This window comes from Canis aureus, chromosome 24, assembly GCF_053574225.1.
Source record: "Canis aureus isolate CA01 chromosome 24, VMU_Caureus_v.1.0, whole genome shotgun sequence".
NCBI classification, from domain to species: Eukaryota; Metazoa; Chordata; class Mammalia; order Carnivora; family Canidae; genus Canis; species Canis aureus.
In genome coordinates this window covers 31,046,989-31,064,066 of record NC_135634.1, presented here as the reverse complement: position 1 = coordinate 31,064,066, position 17,078 = coordinate 31,046,989, and the positions used below count along the sequence as shown (strand labels likewise).

Genomic DNA, 17,078 nt, shown 5'->3' with positions numbered 1-17,078 from the left:
CCACCCCCAAGTGGACAGGTGAAGAAACCAATGGTCTTGTCCCATGTCCTTAGCAAATGGGCTGCTTCTCAGCAGAACACAAAGCCATCACTCAGGATGAATGTTCATGGGACAAGTCAGGCAAAAGCAATGACACTCATTGTGTGTTAGAGACTGGCATGGGGTCCATAAATGGTGGTCGCTGGACACCTGCCTTGTAGACTCAGAGGAGGAGAGACAGATGCACATTGTCTTGTGCAAAATAAATACGTATGTAAATACACATGAGATGAAAGAGTCATGAGAATTGGCTGTGTCACCAAGAAGTGAGGCTTTCAATTGTCCTATTTTTGGGGTCACCCCCCCCATACACACATGCAGCCCCTCCTGGGACTACATCTCCCTCTAAGGGGACACGGTGACGCATAGATCAGAAAGCAGCCACTGAATTCTACTCCAGAAACCAATATTGCACTGTATGTTAACTAATTAAAATTTAAATACGTGTTATATATATGTACATGTATAGTGATGAAAGCAGCTGAGCTCTGGCCCTGCACTGATCACAGATTCTTTTTCCCAGCCCCCCTCCTCTTCCGCCAACTGGTTTTGGGACTATGCCATCGGATTCTATCTACTGGAGTTCCTGCTCTGGATCAGGTAGGAATGCAAGAGTACTTTCTTCCAGCATCTGCTAAATGCTGTTGAGGATGCAGTCCATCAGAATAATAATACCCTGGCCTTTATGCATGGAAAATGGGTCTGTCTCCTGGGTCTAGAGCAGGGATTTTTGACCCTACCTGCACATTCAAATCACCTAAGCAGCTTTTTTAAAAAATACCAGTGCCAGGCTCCACTCTCTGGCCCCCTAGTGATGTAAATCTTCCCATATTGTTCTGTTTGCTGCCTTCCCAGCCTAAAATCTGTGCTCATGCTCAGGCCCCGTGTTGGCCCAGTAGACATGTAACTCTGAGAGATGGGGAAGGTTTCATGGGGCCTTGAGTGGTAACTTTGTCACCAGCCAAGACATGGGATGGCATTCTATAAAATTTTTTGAAATATTTTATACATGTAAAATAATATTAAAAACATATTTAAAGTATACAGAATAACGTCATAAGCACCCATGTGATTACCACCAGCTTAAGAAATGAAACAACCAAAATAGCAATAGATGAATTCAAATAAAAACAAAAAAAAAAGAAATGAAACAACAGGAGTACAGTTGGAGTGGTCTTTGTAAAGTCCCAAATCACAGCCTCCAAGGCGTCACCAAGAAGAATCGCCACCCTGAACTTTATGCTTATCATTCCCTTGTTCTTATTTATAGCTTAGTTTTACAAATCCTGAAATAATAAATGTGGTAGTCCAGCTTCGATAATGATAATTACCCATGTTGATATGCACAGCTGTAATTACTCATTAGTCACTATATGCATGATGTATTTGTCCATACTCAGATATTTGGGTTGTTTCCGAAATTTTTTTTTCTGTTATAAATGATACTGTTGTGAGCATTCTCAACCATTGCTCCTGGTGCTTTTATTTTGTCTTAAGTGAAATTTGTGGGTATTTTTTGCTTACTGTCCTGTAGAGTTTTATTTATAGATTTTGAGCAATTTGTTGCAACATCTCCCTGTTTGTGTTGTCTTGCATTTTTGTCGCTTTTAACGTGTAGATGTATATAATGTTAATGTGAAAATTAGCCACCTTTTCTTTTACTTTGGTACTTCTGTGTCTTATTAAGAAATCAGGGCATAAAAGCCCATCAAGGGTGGCACCGCAGCAGGACCTACAGAACAAGCTGAAGTTCTTGGTGGTCCTGGACACGAATCTGAATCCCGGCATCTGGGAAAAAGTTGGCCTTCGCCAGGGCAGGGGGGCAACAGGTGGCACCACTTGGGACCCACGTTGGGGTGACTCACTGCCTGGAAGGTGTTAGGAGAGTGAACACAAGCCAGGACTTACTGCATCCAAGCAGGGATGGGACAAGAAGCCATGAGTAAGCCCCACTGGGAGCCACCGCTCCAGCAGATTGTGGATGGGAGTGAGGGTGCAAAATGCCCTGTCAGGGGCTTTCTCTCCAGCTTCCATCACAGCCTCTCAGCAGTTTTACATGTATGTCTCTGGGGCTTGAGCCCAGTGAGCACCCAAATAAATTGGGCTCTAAACCACAGCTGCCAGTTCCGGGCCCCAGGTGGACGCTCTGTGGGAGCTCCACAGCTTCTGAGTTCAGCCCCCATGGCTCTGGCTTAGCTGCTTCTGGAAACTGCATCCACCCGGCTCCCCCAACCCTGGCAGTTCTGCAGCGCTCACTAAGCTGTGTGCCCAAAAGTGAGGGAATGAAAAGTGAATAACAGATTGTGCTTGGTGGTTTAAATGGCTGCTTCACTGTAAGACTCATGGTGTCCCTGCAAGGGCAAGGACCCTGTCTGTCCCATCACACTCGGTCCTTAGTGTCCCAAATAGTGGCTGGCACCTAGAGGTGGCTCCTGGATAACTGTGTAAGAAATGCCAGATGAAAAGCCTGACGCCTGTCTTTGAGGAGTTCGTGGTCCACTGTAGGAGTGAGGGTGGTGGCTGCAGCTGACCAGCACAGAAAGGCAAACTGCCTGTTGGGAACAAGTCCCTGGAGGGTGAGCCAAGGCCAGGGCCGAGCTCAGCTCCTGTGGTTAGAATAACCCTCTCCCAGGGGCCAGTGGAAGCTCCACCGCAGCCAGTTGGCCTCTGAGACAGCAGAGAACATCTACCTTGAAACAGACAACATCCTTCTCCTGCCCTGCCCCTGCAGCATGCACCCAGGTACCCTTTCTGAGTCCCAGGAAACTCACCAGCTTGGGACCACAGGAGGAGCATGAGCTGTGGATTCAGAAGAACACGGACTCTGGTCCTCACCCCTTCATTTTCAAGCTGTGTGACTGGGTAAATTGTTCAGCCTCTCTCGGCTGTGGTTTACCCATATATAAAGTAGAGCCACTAGCAACAATTGGGTTGTTTGGAGGATTCAGTATCAAGTCTGCATGAAAGGTGTTCCCTCCCCTCTCACAATGGCCTCTAAGGGGGCAGGGGTCCCCGGATCTGCTGTTCTTATCTGTACCCCCATGAGCTTTGAGCAGCTGGGATGGGTTTTTGACAATGAGACAGAAGGGATGAGACAAGGGACAGGCGTCTGGGGAGGGTCCCTCTAACCAGAGGCTCCCCACAGGCAGGAAGAAGCCAGACTAAGCCTTGTTACCAGGAGTCTTGGGTGACTCCAGGAGAGGCACAAGCTACAACTGACGGGATCAGAGCCAGTTCAGCTCACAGGAGCTAGGCTGGCAGGAACTGGGCTTATGAGTGGGATGACCAGGGAGGCCCCTGCAACCGGCCTCAGAGCCTGTGTCCCCTTTGGGTATATATCTAAAAGGATTGAAAGCAGGGACTTAAAGAGATTTGCACACCCATGTTCACAGCAGCATTATTCATAACAGCCAAAAGGTGGAGGCAACCCAAGTGTCCGATGGATGAATAGATAAACAAAATGCGGTCTTTACTTATAATGGTATAGTATTTGGTCTTAAAAGGGAAGGATGTTCTGACACAGGCTACAGCATGGATGAATTTTAAGGACAAGATGTTGAGGGAAATAAGCCAGTCACAAAAAAGCAAATCCTGGAGCACTTGGGTGGCCCAGTGGTTGAGCATCTGCCTTCGGCTCAGATTGTGATCCCAGGGTCCTGGGATCGAGTCCTGCATTGGGCTTCTTACAGGGAGCCTGTTCCTCCCTCTGCCTATGTCTCTGCCTCTCTCTGTGTATGCTCATGAATAAATAAATTAAATCTATAAAAACTAACAAACAAAAGGCAAATCCTGTACATTGCTCTTCTGTGAGGGGCCCTAGAGCAGAGTCATAGACACAGAAGGTAGAATGGGGGCTGCCAGGGTTGGGGAGGGGAAGGGGAACGGGGAGTTGTTTATTGGGGACAGACTTCCAGCCTGGCAGGATTCTGGAGATCCCGTACCCCAGCAATGTGAATATCCTTAACACTGCTAACTTCACACTTACAAATGGCTAAGATGGTAAATTTAATGTCGTGTATTTTTTTTTTACCAAAATTAAGAATGCAAAAAAAAAAAAAAAAAAACCACCCAAACACTGGAAACAAGCTGCTCATCAATAGGAGAGCAAGTGGCAAACGTGGGCTATCCAGAAGTAGCAGAGTCTGTAGAGAATGAGGTTTGTAAGGAACTCACCGCACGGTCTGCAAGCACACGGCGGGGACCCGCTAAGTGCTGGGTGCTGTGATCCTGAATCACCCTCTGTGCTGCCCCCCAGTTCCTTCCTGCCAGGCCTCGTGGGCTGGATCAATCGCTTCTTCTTCTGGCTCCTGTTCACCAGGAAGAAGGAGAGCAGCGACCTCAGCCACAAGATCTTCACGTACGAGTGCCGCTTCAAGCAGCACGTCCAGGACTGGGCCATCCCTAGGTAGGGGCCGCGCGGGCCAGGCTGCGGGTGGCCTGTGTCAGAGAGACACCCTTGGGTCTTCACCGCAGCCCGGGCATGTACACTGTCAGCCAGGTTCCCAGTCTCGCCCATTATTAGCAGGGGCCAAACTGGAGGCCGAGCCCCCTTCTGGCACCCTTGTTACCCAGCTGTCCTACCTGTGAGGGGACACCAGCCACGGAGTCCCCTCTGTCCTCCTGGTTGGTCCCTCTCCAGCTTGGAGGTGGGTTGCAGCCCATGGGCGTGGAGCGTGGGGCTTCCTGCCCAGCTTCTTGTTTTTCTGGAAGACTGTCCCCTGCATTCAGTCCATCGGTGGACAGAGCCCCCCTTCCTTTGCCAGAGGCTGGTACTCTTCCTTGAGAGGGACACCTGGTGACACAGACCTAGGCTGGGTCTGTGGCCCATGACTCATTACAACTTTCTCTCTGAATGGTCCCCTCTGTCTGTCTCTCTGCAGGAAAGTGGGTGATGGTGTCAGGGGCTTAGGGGATGTCCCATCACTGCGTTCAAGGGCAAGGACTGTAAGGACAAGTGGAAGTATTAGAATCAGACTGACTTTACCCTGACAGAGAAGGAAGATGCCAGCGGGGTGGGCCAGCTATGGCCAGACACCTGAGGGAACCCCCTGATTAGGCAAGGCGTAGGCAGGGCTGAACCAAGAGCCCTAGTAGCTCTCCAGGAGGGACATTCAGAGGCTCTACTTCCATAGGAAGGACTTTGAGAGCAGCCACCAGAATGGGCCTCCTGAGGAGCTGGGAGCCCCCGTGGGCTGGGGGGGCCATGGGGAGCCCAGTGTGAGGGCTCCCGGAGGCCCCTTCCTGAGGGCTGGCTTCTGTCCCCCTGGCCGAGTGCAGAGAGAAGACCAAGGAGGCCCTGCTGGAACTGAAAGCCATGCTGGAGGCCCACCCCAAGATGGTGGCCCACTTCCCTGTGGAGGTCCGCTTCACCCGCGGGGATGACATCCTGCTGAGCCCCTGCTTCCAGAGGGACAGCTGCTACATGAACATCATCATGTACAGGTGACTGGCTCTCTGGGTGGGCGGGGAGGGGAGGTAGGGGCTGGGGAGGCAGCTCCTCAGCTTTGAAAGGACCCCCTCCCTACCCATCTTTCAAGGCCAGTTCAAATGCTACCTTGTCCGGTGAGACTTCTTTGATCCTGGCAGCAGAAGATAGTCTCTCTCACCTTTGGGTTCCTACAACTACCATTTCCACCCCCTGTCATGTTAATACAATAATCAATATTAATAAGCGATGTGACTCCGAGTAGCTACCACTTGGGAGATGGGTATCATGCAGTGGCAAACGCATGCTATCTCGCGTGCCTACTCTGGCCGATGGTTCTGAGAGCCTGGAACGGCGTGTTGAGGCGGATTCTGAGGCCAGGTTTAAGTTAAGCAGAAAAGAGGATCCCGCTCCATCCGAGCTGCCTACCTGGATGCATTCGCCCATCCCGACCAGCTCCACCAGGCCCCGTGCAGGTACCTTACAGCTGCATGATCTTTACCTGGTTAGTTGTACACAGCAGTCTCCAGGACAGGGCGTAGGACATGCACGTTTAAGAAGCCCATCTCTTAAAAAGATTTCCCCCGTAAAATGTGTCTTCCTTTTGCCTCTTCTTCCAGCCCTCATTGATAACAGCCCTCCTCTGACTTTACAAGAGAAAAACATACCTCTCCCCCAGCCTGAATCTTACTATGGGGTATTTCTCCAGCATGTAAAAACCTCAAACGTAGAGGATGCCCAAGGGACAATTATAGAATGCGCTGTTCCAGAAACATGTCCCAAAAAGCCAGAAAAGAGAGCTTTGGAAAGATGCATTGACTGGGAGGCAGCTTATTTCACACAGGGACAGATTGTTGGCGAGGCTCAGACCTTATCTGTCTGTCCCTCTATCTGTCTTCTCCCTACCTAAGAATGCAGATCAGAAGTGAGAAAGTTGCCATGGGTATACATCGCGTTTATTTGAATTTTTGAAAGTTTTGATTTAGATTTTTTTGTCAGTAAGTCTGACTTGGCTGTTGGCAGTAAGGTTCTATGGTCTTGCTTTCTAAATGTCAAGTGAGGGGATTTGGAGATTCCTAGGCTTTGTCAAAAAGATGACATATTTACTCCCTCGGCCTCTGCCTCTCCCCTCCACCCATGCTTTCTCTCTCTCTCTCTCTCTCAAATGAATAAATAAAATATTTTCTTTAAAAAAAGAGGACATATTGAGCAGCGCCTGGGTGGTTAAGTCCATTAAGTGTCTGACTCTCGATTTTGGCCTAGATAATGACCTCAGAGACCTGAGATCGAGCCCCTCATCAGGCCTCGTGCTCAGCTAGTCTGCTTGAGATTCTCTCTCTCCATCTTCTCACTCTCCCTCTGCCCTTCTCCCATTCTCTTTCTTACTCTCAAATAAATAAAGAAATCTTAAAAAAAAAAAAAAAAAAGAAAGAAAGAAAGAAAGAAAAACTGTCATGGTATTTTAAAAAAAGATGACATATTTCTATGTTATACCATAAAGATGTGTGTGTGCATGTATAATATATTTAAACTCATGATAAGTTTCGGATGCCAACTATAAAATATGTGAGAGGAAGCAACCATTTATGAAATCCTTCTAGTGATGAGCAATGAGCAAAACCCCTCAAGTTGCTTGATCACTGCCATCCATGTCCTGCGGGCAGAGCCACGGCTTAAACTCCTCACCGCATGCCAAGTGCTGAGTATGGCACGGAGAAGGCCACCTAACTATGGCAGGAATGGGGCCTCACCTCCTTCTGCTCCCCACCAGGCCCTACGGCAAGGATGTGCCACGGCTGGACTACTGGCTGACCTACGAGACCATCATGAAGAAGGTCGGGGGCAGGCCCCACTGGGCCAAGGTAGGATTTGCCAGTGAGAGGCTGACAGGGCCATCAGCCTGGCCACTGCTGAGAACTGCAGATTCACCAGCAGGTGCCTCTCTTCCTCTGCCTGCCCAAGGCTCAGAAATTGCCATCCAGGAGCTGAGCACATGTCACAGGAAGGGAGGGTTTCACTGCTGTACCCAGACCCAGCTTCCCTGGCATCCTTGTTCTGACAGCTCCATGATTGTGCTCAGTGAAAACTGCCTCAGAGTTTTCAGAGAAATGTCTCATCTTTCATTTTATTTGATTTCTCATAGAAACCCACCAGGCAGGATAAGGCAGGAGTCAATGAGCCCCTTTAACAGGGAACGGAGAGTCTCTCCGAGGTGATGGGACTGACTTCCTAATCAGCAGTAGAATTGGGGCCAGAGCCCTCTCCAGGGTCACACTGTGAGGTGGCAAGGGGCATGGAGAATTTAATGTTAGCACGGTAACACTTTTCTTCTTTACCTTCCTAAGAACTTCCTCTCTCGTATTTGGGTCTTTACATTATGTGTGTCCATGCATCGTGCATGCGTATGCCTGGATATGTGTGCACATACACGCGCGCGCACATGTAGGTATGGGTACATGCATTTTGTGTGCATGCATGCATGCATGTGTGAGTGAGTGGATGCCTGTGTGTGCCCCGGGATAGGAGTGTCGCACGTTCGGGCACACAGACACAGGGTTGCCTGTTTGCAGTCGCACTGAAATGTCAGCTCCAAGGAACAAGGCCCTTTTTGTCTGGTTGCTTCCACAGGCCCACAACTGTACCCGGAAGGACTTTGAGAAAATGTACCCAGCCTTTTCCAAGTTCTGTGCCATCCGAGAAAAGCTGGACCCCACCGGGATGTTCCTGAACGCGTATCTGGAGAAGGTGTTCTACTGAAGCAGAAACAGAAATTAATTGAGCCCACCTCATTTCCCTCAGGCCCACCTCTGGTGAGGTTGAAGGCTCAATGTCCCACTGGCCTGATGGGGAGCAGACTTCTCTCTGCAGGACCCACAGCTGCTCCAACCCACAACTATGAGCTTGGATCTGGGCAGGGCTCCCCATTCTACTTCCTGTATCTTCACAACAACCCCATGCAAAGAAGAGCACCCAAATCTCCATTTGCATCTCCATGGGGCAGTCCCTTTTCCTAAACCTACGACCACCACCTTCTGTTTTCCCAGGAAATAGAGGAACCCCAAAATGTTATGTTTAAGAGGTCAGGGATCCAGTCATTCACGGGTTCCACCTGCCAGCTGGGTGTCTGTAACTCCAGAGCCCCTATTAACATATATTTGGGCACAATTGTCATGCATGCTACCTCCTTACACCCTTGAGGGGGTTTCAAATGCTCAAGTGAGTGGCCACCAGCCCTGGGACTGCCCTCCTCCATCTCTGTCTGTCCACCTGACCTCCCATAGCCTGACCTCTAGCATGTCTATTTCACGGGGTGTTTGGGGAGTGGGCCTCTCCTTGCCTTCTTTTAAATAAAGACCAAGAATTATTCACTCTCTGCCCCCATCTCTCCATCTCCAGGTAATCGTTTGGGAACAGGAGGCTCACTAATTTCCTGGCTTCCCTCCAGAGGTAATGGGTCTTGGGCCTGCCCGGAAAATGCTCTGCGTATTCCTTTTGCAAATTTAGTTTCAACTTGCCTTAGTTTCACACTTAGTGGCCATTCTTTTGTGAATATTCACTAAACACCTACTAGGTGTCAAGTGCTTTGGGGGGATTGATAGAACATTAAGACAGGTTCCTGGCCTCAAGAAATGTATATTCTAATCTCATATCTCATAAGAGGTTAATATCTGTGATATATGAAGAACTCTTACAATTCAACAACAACAAAAATTTGTAAATGGGCAAAAGACTTGAGTAGATATGTCTCCAAAGAAGACATCCAAATGGCCAATAAGCCCAAGAAAAGATGCTCCACATCATTAATGATTAAGGAAGTGCAAATAAAACCACAATGAGATATCACTTCACACCCATTAGGATCAGTATTATTTAAAAAATAAAAATTTTTAAAAAACAGAAAATAAGCTGTATCGTCAAGGACATGAAGAAAGTAGAACTGTTGTGCATCACTGGGGGGAATGTAACCTGGCACAATCACTCTGGAAAACAATATGGCGATTCCTCAAAAAATTCAACATACAATTACCACACGATCTAGCAATTCCACTTCTAGTATATACCCAGAAAAACTGAAAGTAGGGACTTGAAGAGAGATTTGGACAGCATGTTCAGAGCAGCATTACTCACAATCCTCAAAGGTGGAAGCAACCCAACTGTCCATTGATGAATGGACAAGCAAAATGTATAATATACAGACAGTGAAATATTATTCAGCCTTGAAAAGGAAAGAAATTTTAGCTTATGCTACAATATGGATGAACCTTGTAGGCATCACGTTAAACGTAATAGGCCAGTCACAAAAAGAGAAACACTGTATGATTCCACATAGATGAGGTATTTGGTGTAGTCAAACTTCTAGAGACAGAAAGGAGAAGGGTGGTGGCCAGGGGGTCCGGGAGGGGGAGTAGGGACTGGGTGGTGAATGGGGACTGAGTTTCAGTTTGGGACAATGAAAAAGTTCTGGAGATGGATGGCAGTGATGTTTGCATGACAATGTGGATGTTCTTAATACTGCCACTGACATTATTATTTATTTAACAGTGGTTAAAATGGGAAATTTTATGTTATATATTTCTTACACCAATGAACATGAAGAAATGTATATTCTAGTTCAAGGAAACAAAATTAATGTGCATAGGACGTGAAATAGTAATACCCGGGAGACAAGATGAAGGGTCAGGGAAATGGTATAGCCATGAAGACCTGGCCAGCCCACCTGGACAAAAACTACCTCAGCCGAAAGATCCAAGACCGTGGCTATGAGAGCCAGAACTAGCCCTTCGGCGGGGCTGATTATATCAGTCACAGGGTCCAGTGCAAAACAAAAAGGTCAGGCAGGTGATAGCAGAGCATTAATTTAAGCTTAGGATTCTTCTGAGCACCACAAAGGTCATGCCCAGACGTGTGTATCACAGCCACAACAGCTAGTTTTGTGTGTCAACTTACCAGACTCGAGTATTGAATCATTGAATCTAGGCGTGGATCTGAAGATGTTTTGTAGATGTGGTTAATATCTACAGCCAGGGACTCTACATAAAGGAAATTAGTCTCAAAAATGTGGGTGGCCTTTGTGCCATCAGTTGAAAGACTTAAAAGCAAAAACTGAGGTTTCTGGAAGAAGAATGAACTCTGCCTCCTGAGTTCCTGACAGAGTTTCCAGACTGTGGGGCTGCCCCCACGGATTTCAGACTTGGGAACATCACATGAGCCAATGTCTTGGATCAGTATGAAGTATGCATTGATTCTGTTTCTCCAGAGGACTCAGACGGGTACATATAAGAGATGAGTAAAGTTACTTAAAGGAAAGGCATAGCAGGCAAAACCCTGAGGCTTTCGAAATCCATTCACTCTCATGTTCTACAGATGAGGAAACCAAGGCTCAGAGAGGTGGAGAAACTTGTCCGATATCACACAGCAAGTTACAAAAGGCAGTATCTCAAAACTTTCAACCAAAGTCTGTCTCACAGCCCTACATTTTTGAGAGTTTGAACTTAATTTCTAAGATCGATGCATGTTGCATTCTATTTCATTATGTAATTGTGTTTTAAACTTTTGAGTAACATTTTACTTTCCAAATCTTTAAGTAACATTTCTGCTCTAGGAAGGAGTGCCCTGTTGGCACTCCCCAGAGGGAGACGCACAGATATTGAAGGACACAGATATTGAAGCCCAATGTCTGAAGTCTGAAACCTTGAGATTCAGAAAAACTTCAAGTCCTGGAATGCTAGGGCAAAGAATACTCTGGAAATAGACTTTCTAATTATCAGAGAGCCCAGATGTCTTTTCTGGCTCAGGCTTTTGATGAATATAATTTACTCTTCCTTTGATTTGGGATCTTTTGATGCCTGGAGTTCATCCTTCCCAAAAAAATTATTGTGCAGAATACTCTTGATATTGAATGGTGTGCCCTGAGGCCATAAATTGGGCTCCTGAGGGCATTGCTGATATGGATCCACTTTTTCTCTCCTTCCTTGATTCCTGCTTGTTCTTCTGTCCCAGATTCCCACTGGCTGGCTTCTTTTCTCTCCCAGTATAGCCTTATTATGTAAGCCTCAGGTAGCGCAAGCCAGCTCTGCCCTCTGTGGCAAACATTCTCATGGGAGGAGATTTAGGAAATCATGGGTGCTGAGACCTATGCTCTGAGACTGGGTTTCTAACAGTGGACAGTACCTGCCAGCACCTCTAAAGAAACAGATGGAAGGATGAGGAATGGCATTTCCCTTGGGCCAATGGGAAACTAAATTGTAGTGCAGCATCAGGGCTGTTAGGCCATGCGGGCTCTCAAGGTTAAATCTGGGGTGAGAGGTCACCAGCCAAAAGAAAAACTGCAAATCTCACCAAGTGGAGTGAGTGAACTGTGGGTGGCTTCTCCCCTCAGGGCAGCCACCTGGCCTCTCACCCCGCCAGGGCAGAGCTGAGAATGGCAGGGGTCCGGGTGAGCTCTGAGGGTCTCAGAAGGATGCACTTCTGCCCAGAAAATTTCCCAAAATTCAAAGATGTGAGACATTTAAAGGCTCAAGACAGATGCCCCCTCACTTTACTTGCAGGTGTCTCTGTGCAAGGATAACCCCAAACTGGCTGAGCCAACTTGGCCACCTGCATGGACAGGGCCAAGAGGATAGCTAAGAGGGTGAATAGATAGGGCCGCCTCGAGGGAGGGGGCAGCAGAGTCCACCCGTTGAGCTGCAACACAACTTTGGTCCTCTCAAGGTCAGCAGCCACGGTCAGCCCCAGAACAGGGACTCATGGCGCCCCCTCGTGGCAGCCCTGCTGACACAGCCCAGGTACCCGGGCAGAAACAAAGCAGCCCACCCTTGACCTACACTGTGCGGTGGGCTAGTGCCCAACTGTAAAGCAGCCAAGAATGCCACAGAGAAGGGAGCAGACCCTGAGGGAGGGGAGCCATGGAGGGGGGTTGCTGAGAGGGAAGAGTTCTTTATGCAAGCCTAGGTTTCAAATTTAGAGATGTCTGGGTACCCTACAAGGAAGATCCTACCTGTAGGTCTCTAGTTACTAAAATGAGGCCAAAGGCAGGAGCTAACCACAATGGGAGCATGGAAGCTGGAAAAGTAGCTATGAGCATCCTAATCTTAGGAGCCCTGCAGGAACCCATGGACTAAAAGGGGACCCATAAAGGGATCCCTGGGTGGCCAGTGGTTTAGCGCCTGCCTTCGGCCCAAGGCATGTTCCTGGAGTCCCAGGATTGAGTCCCACATCGGGCTCCCTGCGTGGAGTCTGCTTCTCCCTCTGCCTGTGTCTCTGCCTCTCTCTCTCTTTGGGTCTCTCATGAATAAATTAAATCTTTAAAAATAAATAAATAAATAAATAAATAAATAAATAAATAAATAAAAGAGGACCCATACAATAAAGCAGGGTCTGAGCAAAGCTGAACTAAATCCCCCGAGCCTGCCTTATCTTGGTTTTCCCCCTGGTTTTCTTTCCCACATGGCAGGGACTTTCAGAGACCAGATGACACCTAGACATCTCCGGGAAATTATCAAAATTTGGTGGTTGTTTTTTTCCACTTTTGACATCCACGCTGTGCCGTGTTCAAGATCATTGCAGGCTCTTATGTGAAAGGCCAACAGCACCCTGTGCACTCCATGCAGGTGGACCAATGCTTGGATGTGGGTTTGAGGTTGAGGAATGGATCCGTTCCTTTGACACCTCTCTGTGATTTCACGTACATGAAGTCATACACAGTCGTCCAAAGTCTCCTTATGAACACAAGGCCCACCTGTCATCCCACCCCTGCGATGTGCGTTCTTTCAGGTAAGATTGGGTGAGCCGTTGGTTTCTCTTGAACTCGGCACCGGAGGGGGACTGAGATCCAGAGGAGCTTGTGGGCAAATGTCTGGTACTAGTTCAAGGTCAGTGTCTTTGCCCCCTACCCCCCTTCCCGGGAGCACTGGAGGCAACAAACGAGGGCAGACAAGCCATGGTGCTATCCTCTCTCCATCCCCTTTCCCAGCCTGAGTAAGCACCTCCGCAGCCCTGGAGAGGCCTGGGTGGGCTGAAGGCAACTGTGGGCCATCAGCAAACTGAGTCCTCAGAGCAGTGGCTGGTGGGGGGGGGCAGGAAGGACTGTTCCAACTACTGGTCCCCATCCTGCTCTCAGCCATATCATAAACCTGCAGGATTCTTTTTTTTAAAATAGATTTTATTTATTTATTCATTCATGATAGACACAGAGAGAAAGAGAGAGAGAGGCAGAGACACAGGCAGAGGGAGAAGCAGGCTCCATGCAGGGAGCCCAACGTGGGACTCGATCCTGGGTCTCCAGGATCACGCCCTGGGCCAAAGGCAGGCGCTAAACCCCTGAGCCACCCAGGTGTCCCAACCTGCAGGATTCTGACCCAGTGGTTGAGAATATCCCACAGGCATCTGGACAGCTCGTCATCCACCTTGTCAATTTGTCCCATATGGGACATGCCATTTACTGATGATTTGGTGATCACTGATTTGGTGATCACTGGTTCGATATATCAAGAAGCTCTGCAGAGGCGAGTCCTTTCCACGTTGCCTTTAGAGCTACCTGATCCGTCCCGGGTTTGTCAAGCTGCTCTCTCACGGCCAGAAGATGCCAGGCCATGCTGGCTGGATGGGAGATAGAGGTGGGAGGCCCAAGAGGCTAAAAGGTGGTGGTGAGGTTCCCGTGAGCCCCGTGAGCCCCGGCGTCAGGCCTGGGTTCGATCCCAGCTCTGCCACTCCCAGGTGGCACGACGGCGGGCAATCGGTCCCTGTTATCCCTGCAACCTGAGCCCCGGTGCCCTCCGCCCAGCGCGCTGCATCTCCATCGCGGCTAAGAGCTCCCGGAATCCGCCTCTCGTGGGGTTCAGCTCAGGTGGGGACACAAATATGAAATATTCTTATTCATTCTAGGGCCGTTCCCATCACTAAATCACATCTCCCGCAGATCGTTTTCCTTCCTGGACACGCCGCAGTTTATAAAACAACCGGTTTTGTGTACTTTAGAATGTCAATCCAATATCCGGATCTGAACCCCTCCCGTCCCCCATCAGAGGAGGGGTGGAGGTGAGGGGCACTCTACCCTCACACACCCCCAACCCCGGGTTCCGAGAGTCCAGAGCAGTCGGGAGGGGCATCGTCTGGCTCTGGACTTTATCCACGCACCTCCACCCACCACCCCACCCCACCCCCAGCTCAAGCTGTCTGGGGTTATCTGAGGTGGGGCGGGGTCTTGCTCCGTCTGGTCACCTAGACTGCTACTGCCAGGTGCTGTCCTCTCCTTGTAGACAGAATGATGGTTTCCATGGGCTGGCTTTGAACTTCACTTGGGCACCCTTAGACCTCTAGGGCGGCCCCTGCCAGCAGCCCAAGCCTCCAGCCCGCTCTGGGTACTGTTATATGGTGAGCATGTTCCTTCGATCCTGTCACTGTAATTCTGTGACCAAAGTGTAACCCCACTGGAGATGATGTCAGAAGCCCAATGGGAGGCCCTCTGGGTAAGTGAAGCCTGAGCCAAATGGCCTTTCATTCACCCCCAACCCCACCACTTAGTGGTGAGCTCTGCTCTGCACACGTGGGCAGCTTCCTGGCTCCAACCTCCCTCCTCCCTTCCCCTCTGCTTCACAGTGAAGGGTGAGCAATCTGAGATCCCCTTCGATAGCCTCTGTGGGCCACAAGGATAAGGGTCAGATGTTCTTCCATCTAAGCCTTCTGAGTCACACGCTTTTCTAATGAAGGCTACTCCTGGAAGCCTTTGTAATATGGGGGAAATGACCTCTGCCTAGAGAGTAACTGGGGGACTTAATGAGATTACATGAAACAATCGGCCCAAGTGGTAGAGCACTTTGCTGGCCCAGGACCACTGGTACAGTTGCACAAGCTGTACACTGTGTAATTCTGGTGTCATTTCCCCATGTAGTGAGCAGAGATTATTTTCTATTACAGTGTTCTGGCAGAAGGCCATCAAGTGTCATAGGGCCTAACCGCAAGGCTGGTGGCATCCCCCTTGCTGGGCAGGTGCCAAGCCCTCTCTTCTCAGAACAAGCCCTGCTCCCACTTTGCCACAATATTCCTAGAGACCAGAAACCAAGGCCTCATTAGCCAGTCTCCCCGCTGGAATTCCCCATTTCATCCCTGCGCCTTCGTGATCTCATGTCCTGCCTTGGCTTTTGTAGTGCCTCAGGCTAGGACCCCTGTGAGAGATGGAGAGACATCCAAGGACCCCCAACAAAGCCACTGTGCAAAGGGCGGCAGGAGATGGACACGCGGGTTTCTAGCAAACCTCGGAGTCGGCTTTAGGCTATCTTTAAAGAGGCGAGCCTAGGCCAGTGTTAAGTAGATCGCATAAAAAGGAGCAACAGTTGGATATAGTGGCTTCCAGAATCTAGTGACATAATAGAAAGCAAAAAGTAAATCTTGAAATAAGGCATGTGATATTAATGTGATACACAATTTACAAGGATGGTCATTCTAGGAAACGTCTCCTGAACCCATAAACCTAATATTAATATATGTCACTAAGTGAGTCATACTGACTTTATTCTGAATTTCCTTGAGTAATACGAAAATACTTAGCTTGTTTGATGAGCTAAGCCTTGGAGTCTGTTACTTATGCAGCAGATACTTAGAACTGCAAGAGAGAGACAAGGAATGGTAACCTAAGCACATTCTAAGCTTTTCATGTCTATGTGGACTTTGCTACAAACCTGGAATGCCACCAGATGTGTTTTCTTCATGTGAAGTATATTTGATGAAAGGAATTCTATAGTTAGAAAATACTCAAAAATGGTTAAGGTTTCGTAAGGTGATGTTGAGGGAAGAACCACGGCCAGGCAGGGCCCTCTGCTGGCAGCACGGGGTACTGCAGCCCAGCTATATCCGACTAAGTGGTAAATACGCCCCCAGGGAAAAATCCAGGTAGATGAGAAATTGTGGTCCCGGGAAAGATAGGAAGGTTGTGTGGATGGGAGCAAATAATGCCAACAGTCAAGAAAGTGCCACAGGAATTCCAAACCCTTACAAGGAAAAAGGGAATTGCTTCATTTTGTCTTTTGGGGACGACAGATTCCATTTAGACTCCATTAAGAAAAGATCAACTGGGGGGCACCTGGGTGGCTCACTGGTTGAGCATCTGCCTTTGGCTCAGGGTGTGGTCCCGGGGATCATTCGATCCCTGGGATCGAGTCCCAGGTCAGGCTCCCTGCATGGAGCCTGCTTCTCCTTCTGCCTATGTCCCTGCCTCTCTCTCTGTGTGTCTGTCATGAATAAATAAGTAAAATCTTGAAAAAAGAAAAGATCAGCTGGGTATTTTAATACCCAGCATGCCTATTTATCATCCCTTCTTCAATCTTATTTTCAATATATTCCTTCAGGAGATCTCACCCACCCCAATCAGAATACATCAACCATTTTATATTGGAATGGACAAGATTCACTTTTCAGAAATTTATTTTACTTGGCCGTTGGAACACATCTCTGCTTCTAAAAGCAAGAAATCCTTGGTTTAACTTTGTCACTCCTTTTATTCTCAATTATATGATATTCCTTATACCATCTTAGCTAGTGCTTTTCTTTTCTACTTTTTTTTTTTCCCATGTCAAGATGAAGGTGTGTGGGAGATAGAAAAGCCCAGCATAAAAGGACG

General features: G+C 48.5%; 1 protein-coding gene across 3 annotated transcripts in view; it reads left to right on the top strand.

Moving 5' to 3' along the window:
- Positions 1–8,832, top strand: part of LOC144295994 (L-gulonolactone oxidase) — a 31,959-nt gene extending 23,127 nt beyond the window's left edge. Inside the window, exons 8-12 of one of the 3 annotated variants that reach the window (XM_077868748.1) lie at positions 563–639; positions 4,295–4,444; positions 5,317–5,481; positions 7,236–7,326; positions 8,093–8,832. In XM_077868748.1, coding sequence (XP_077724874.1) covers positions 563–639; positions 4,295–4,444; positions 5,317–5,481; positions 7,236–7,326; positions 8,093–8,221 — 612 coding nt within the window. In that variant the 3' untranslated portion in view covers positions 8,222–8,832. The remainder of the gene's footprint in view (positions 1–562; positions 640–4,294; positions 4,445–5,316; positions 5,482–7,235; positions 7,327–8,092) is intronic. The other 2 variants (XM_077868750.1, XM_077868749.1) reach the window with 2 other exon arrangements.
- Positions 8,833–17,078: the final 8,246 nt, after the last annotated feature.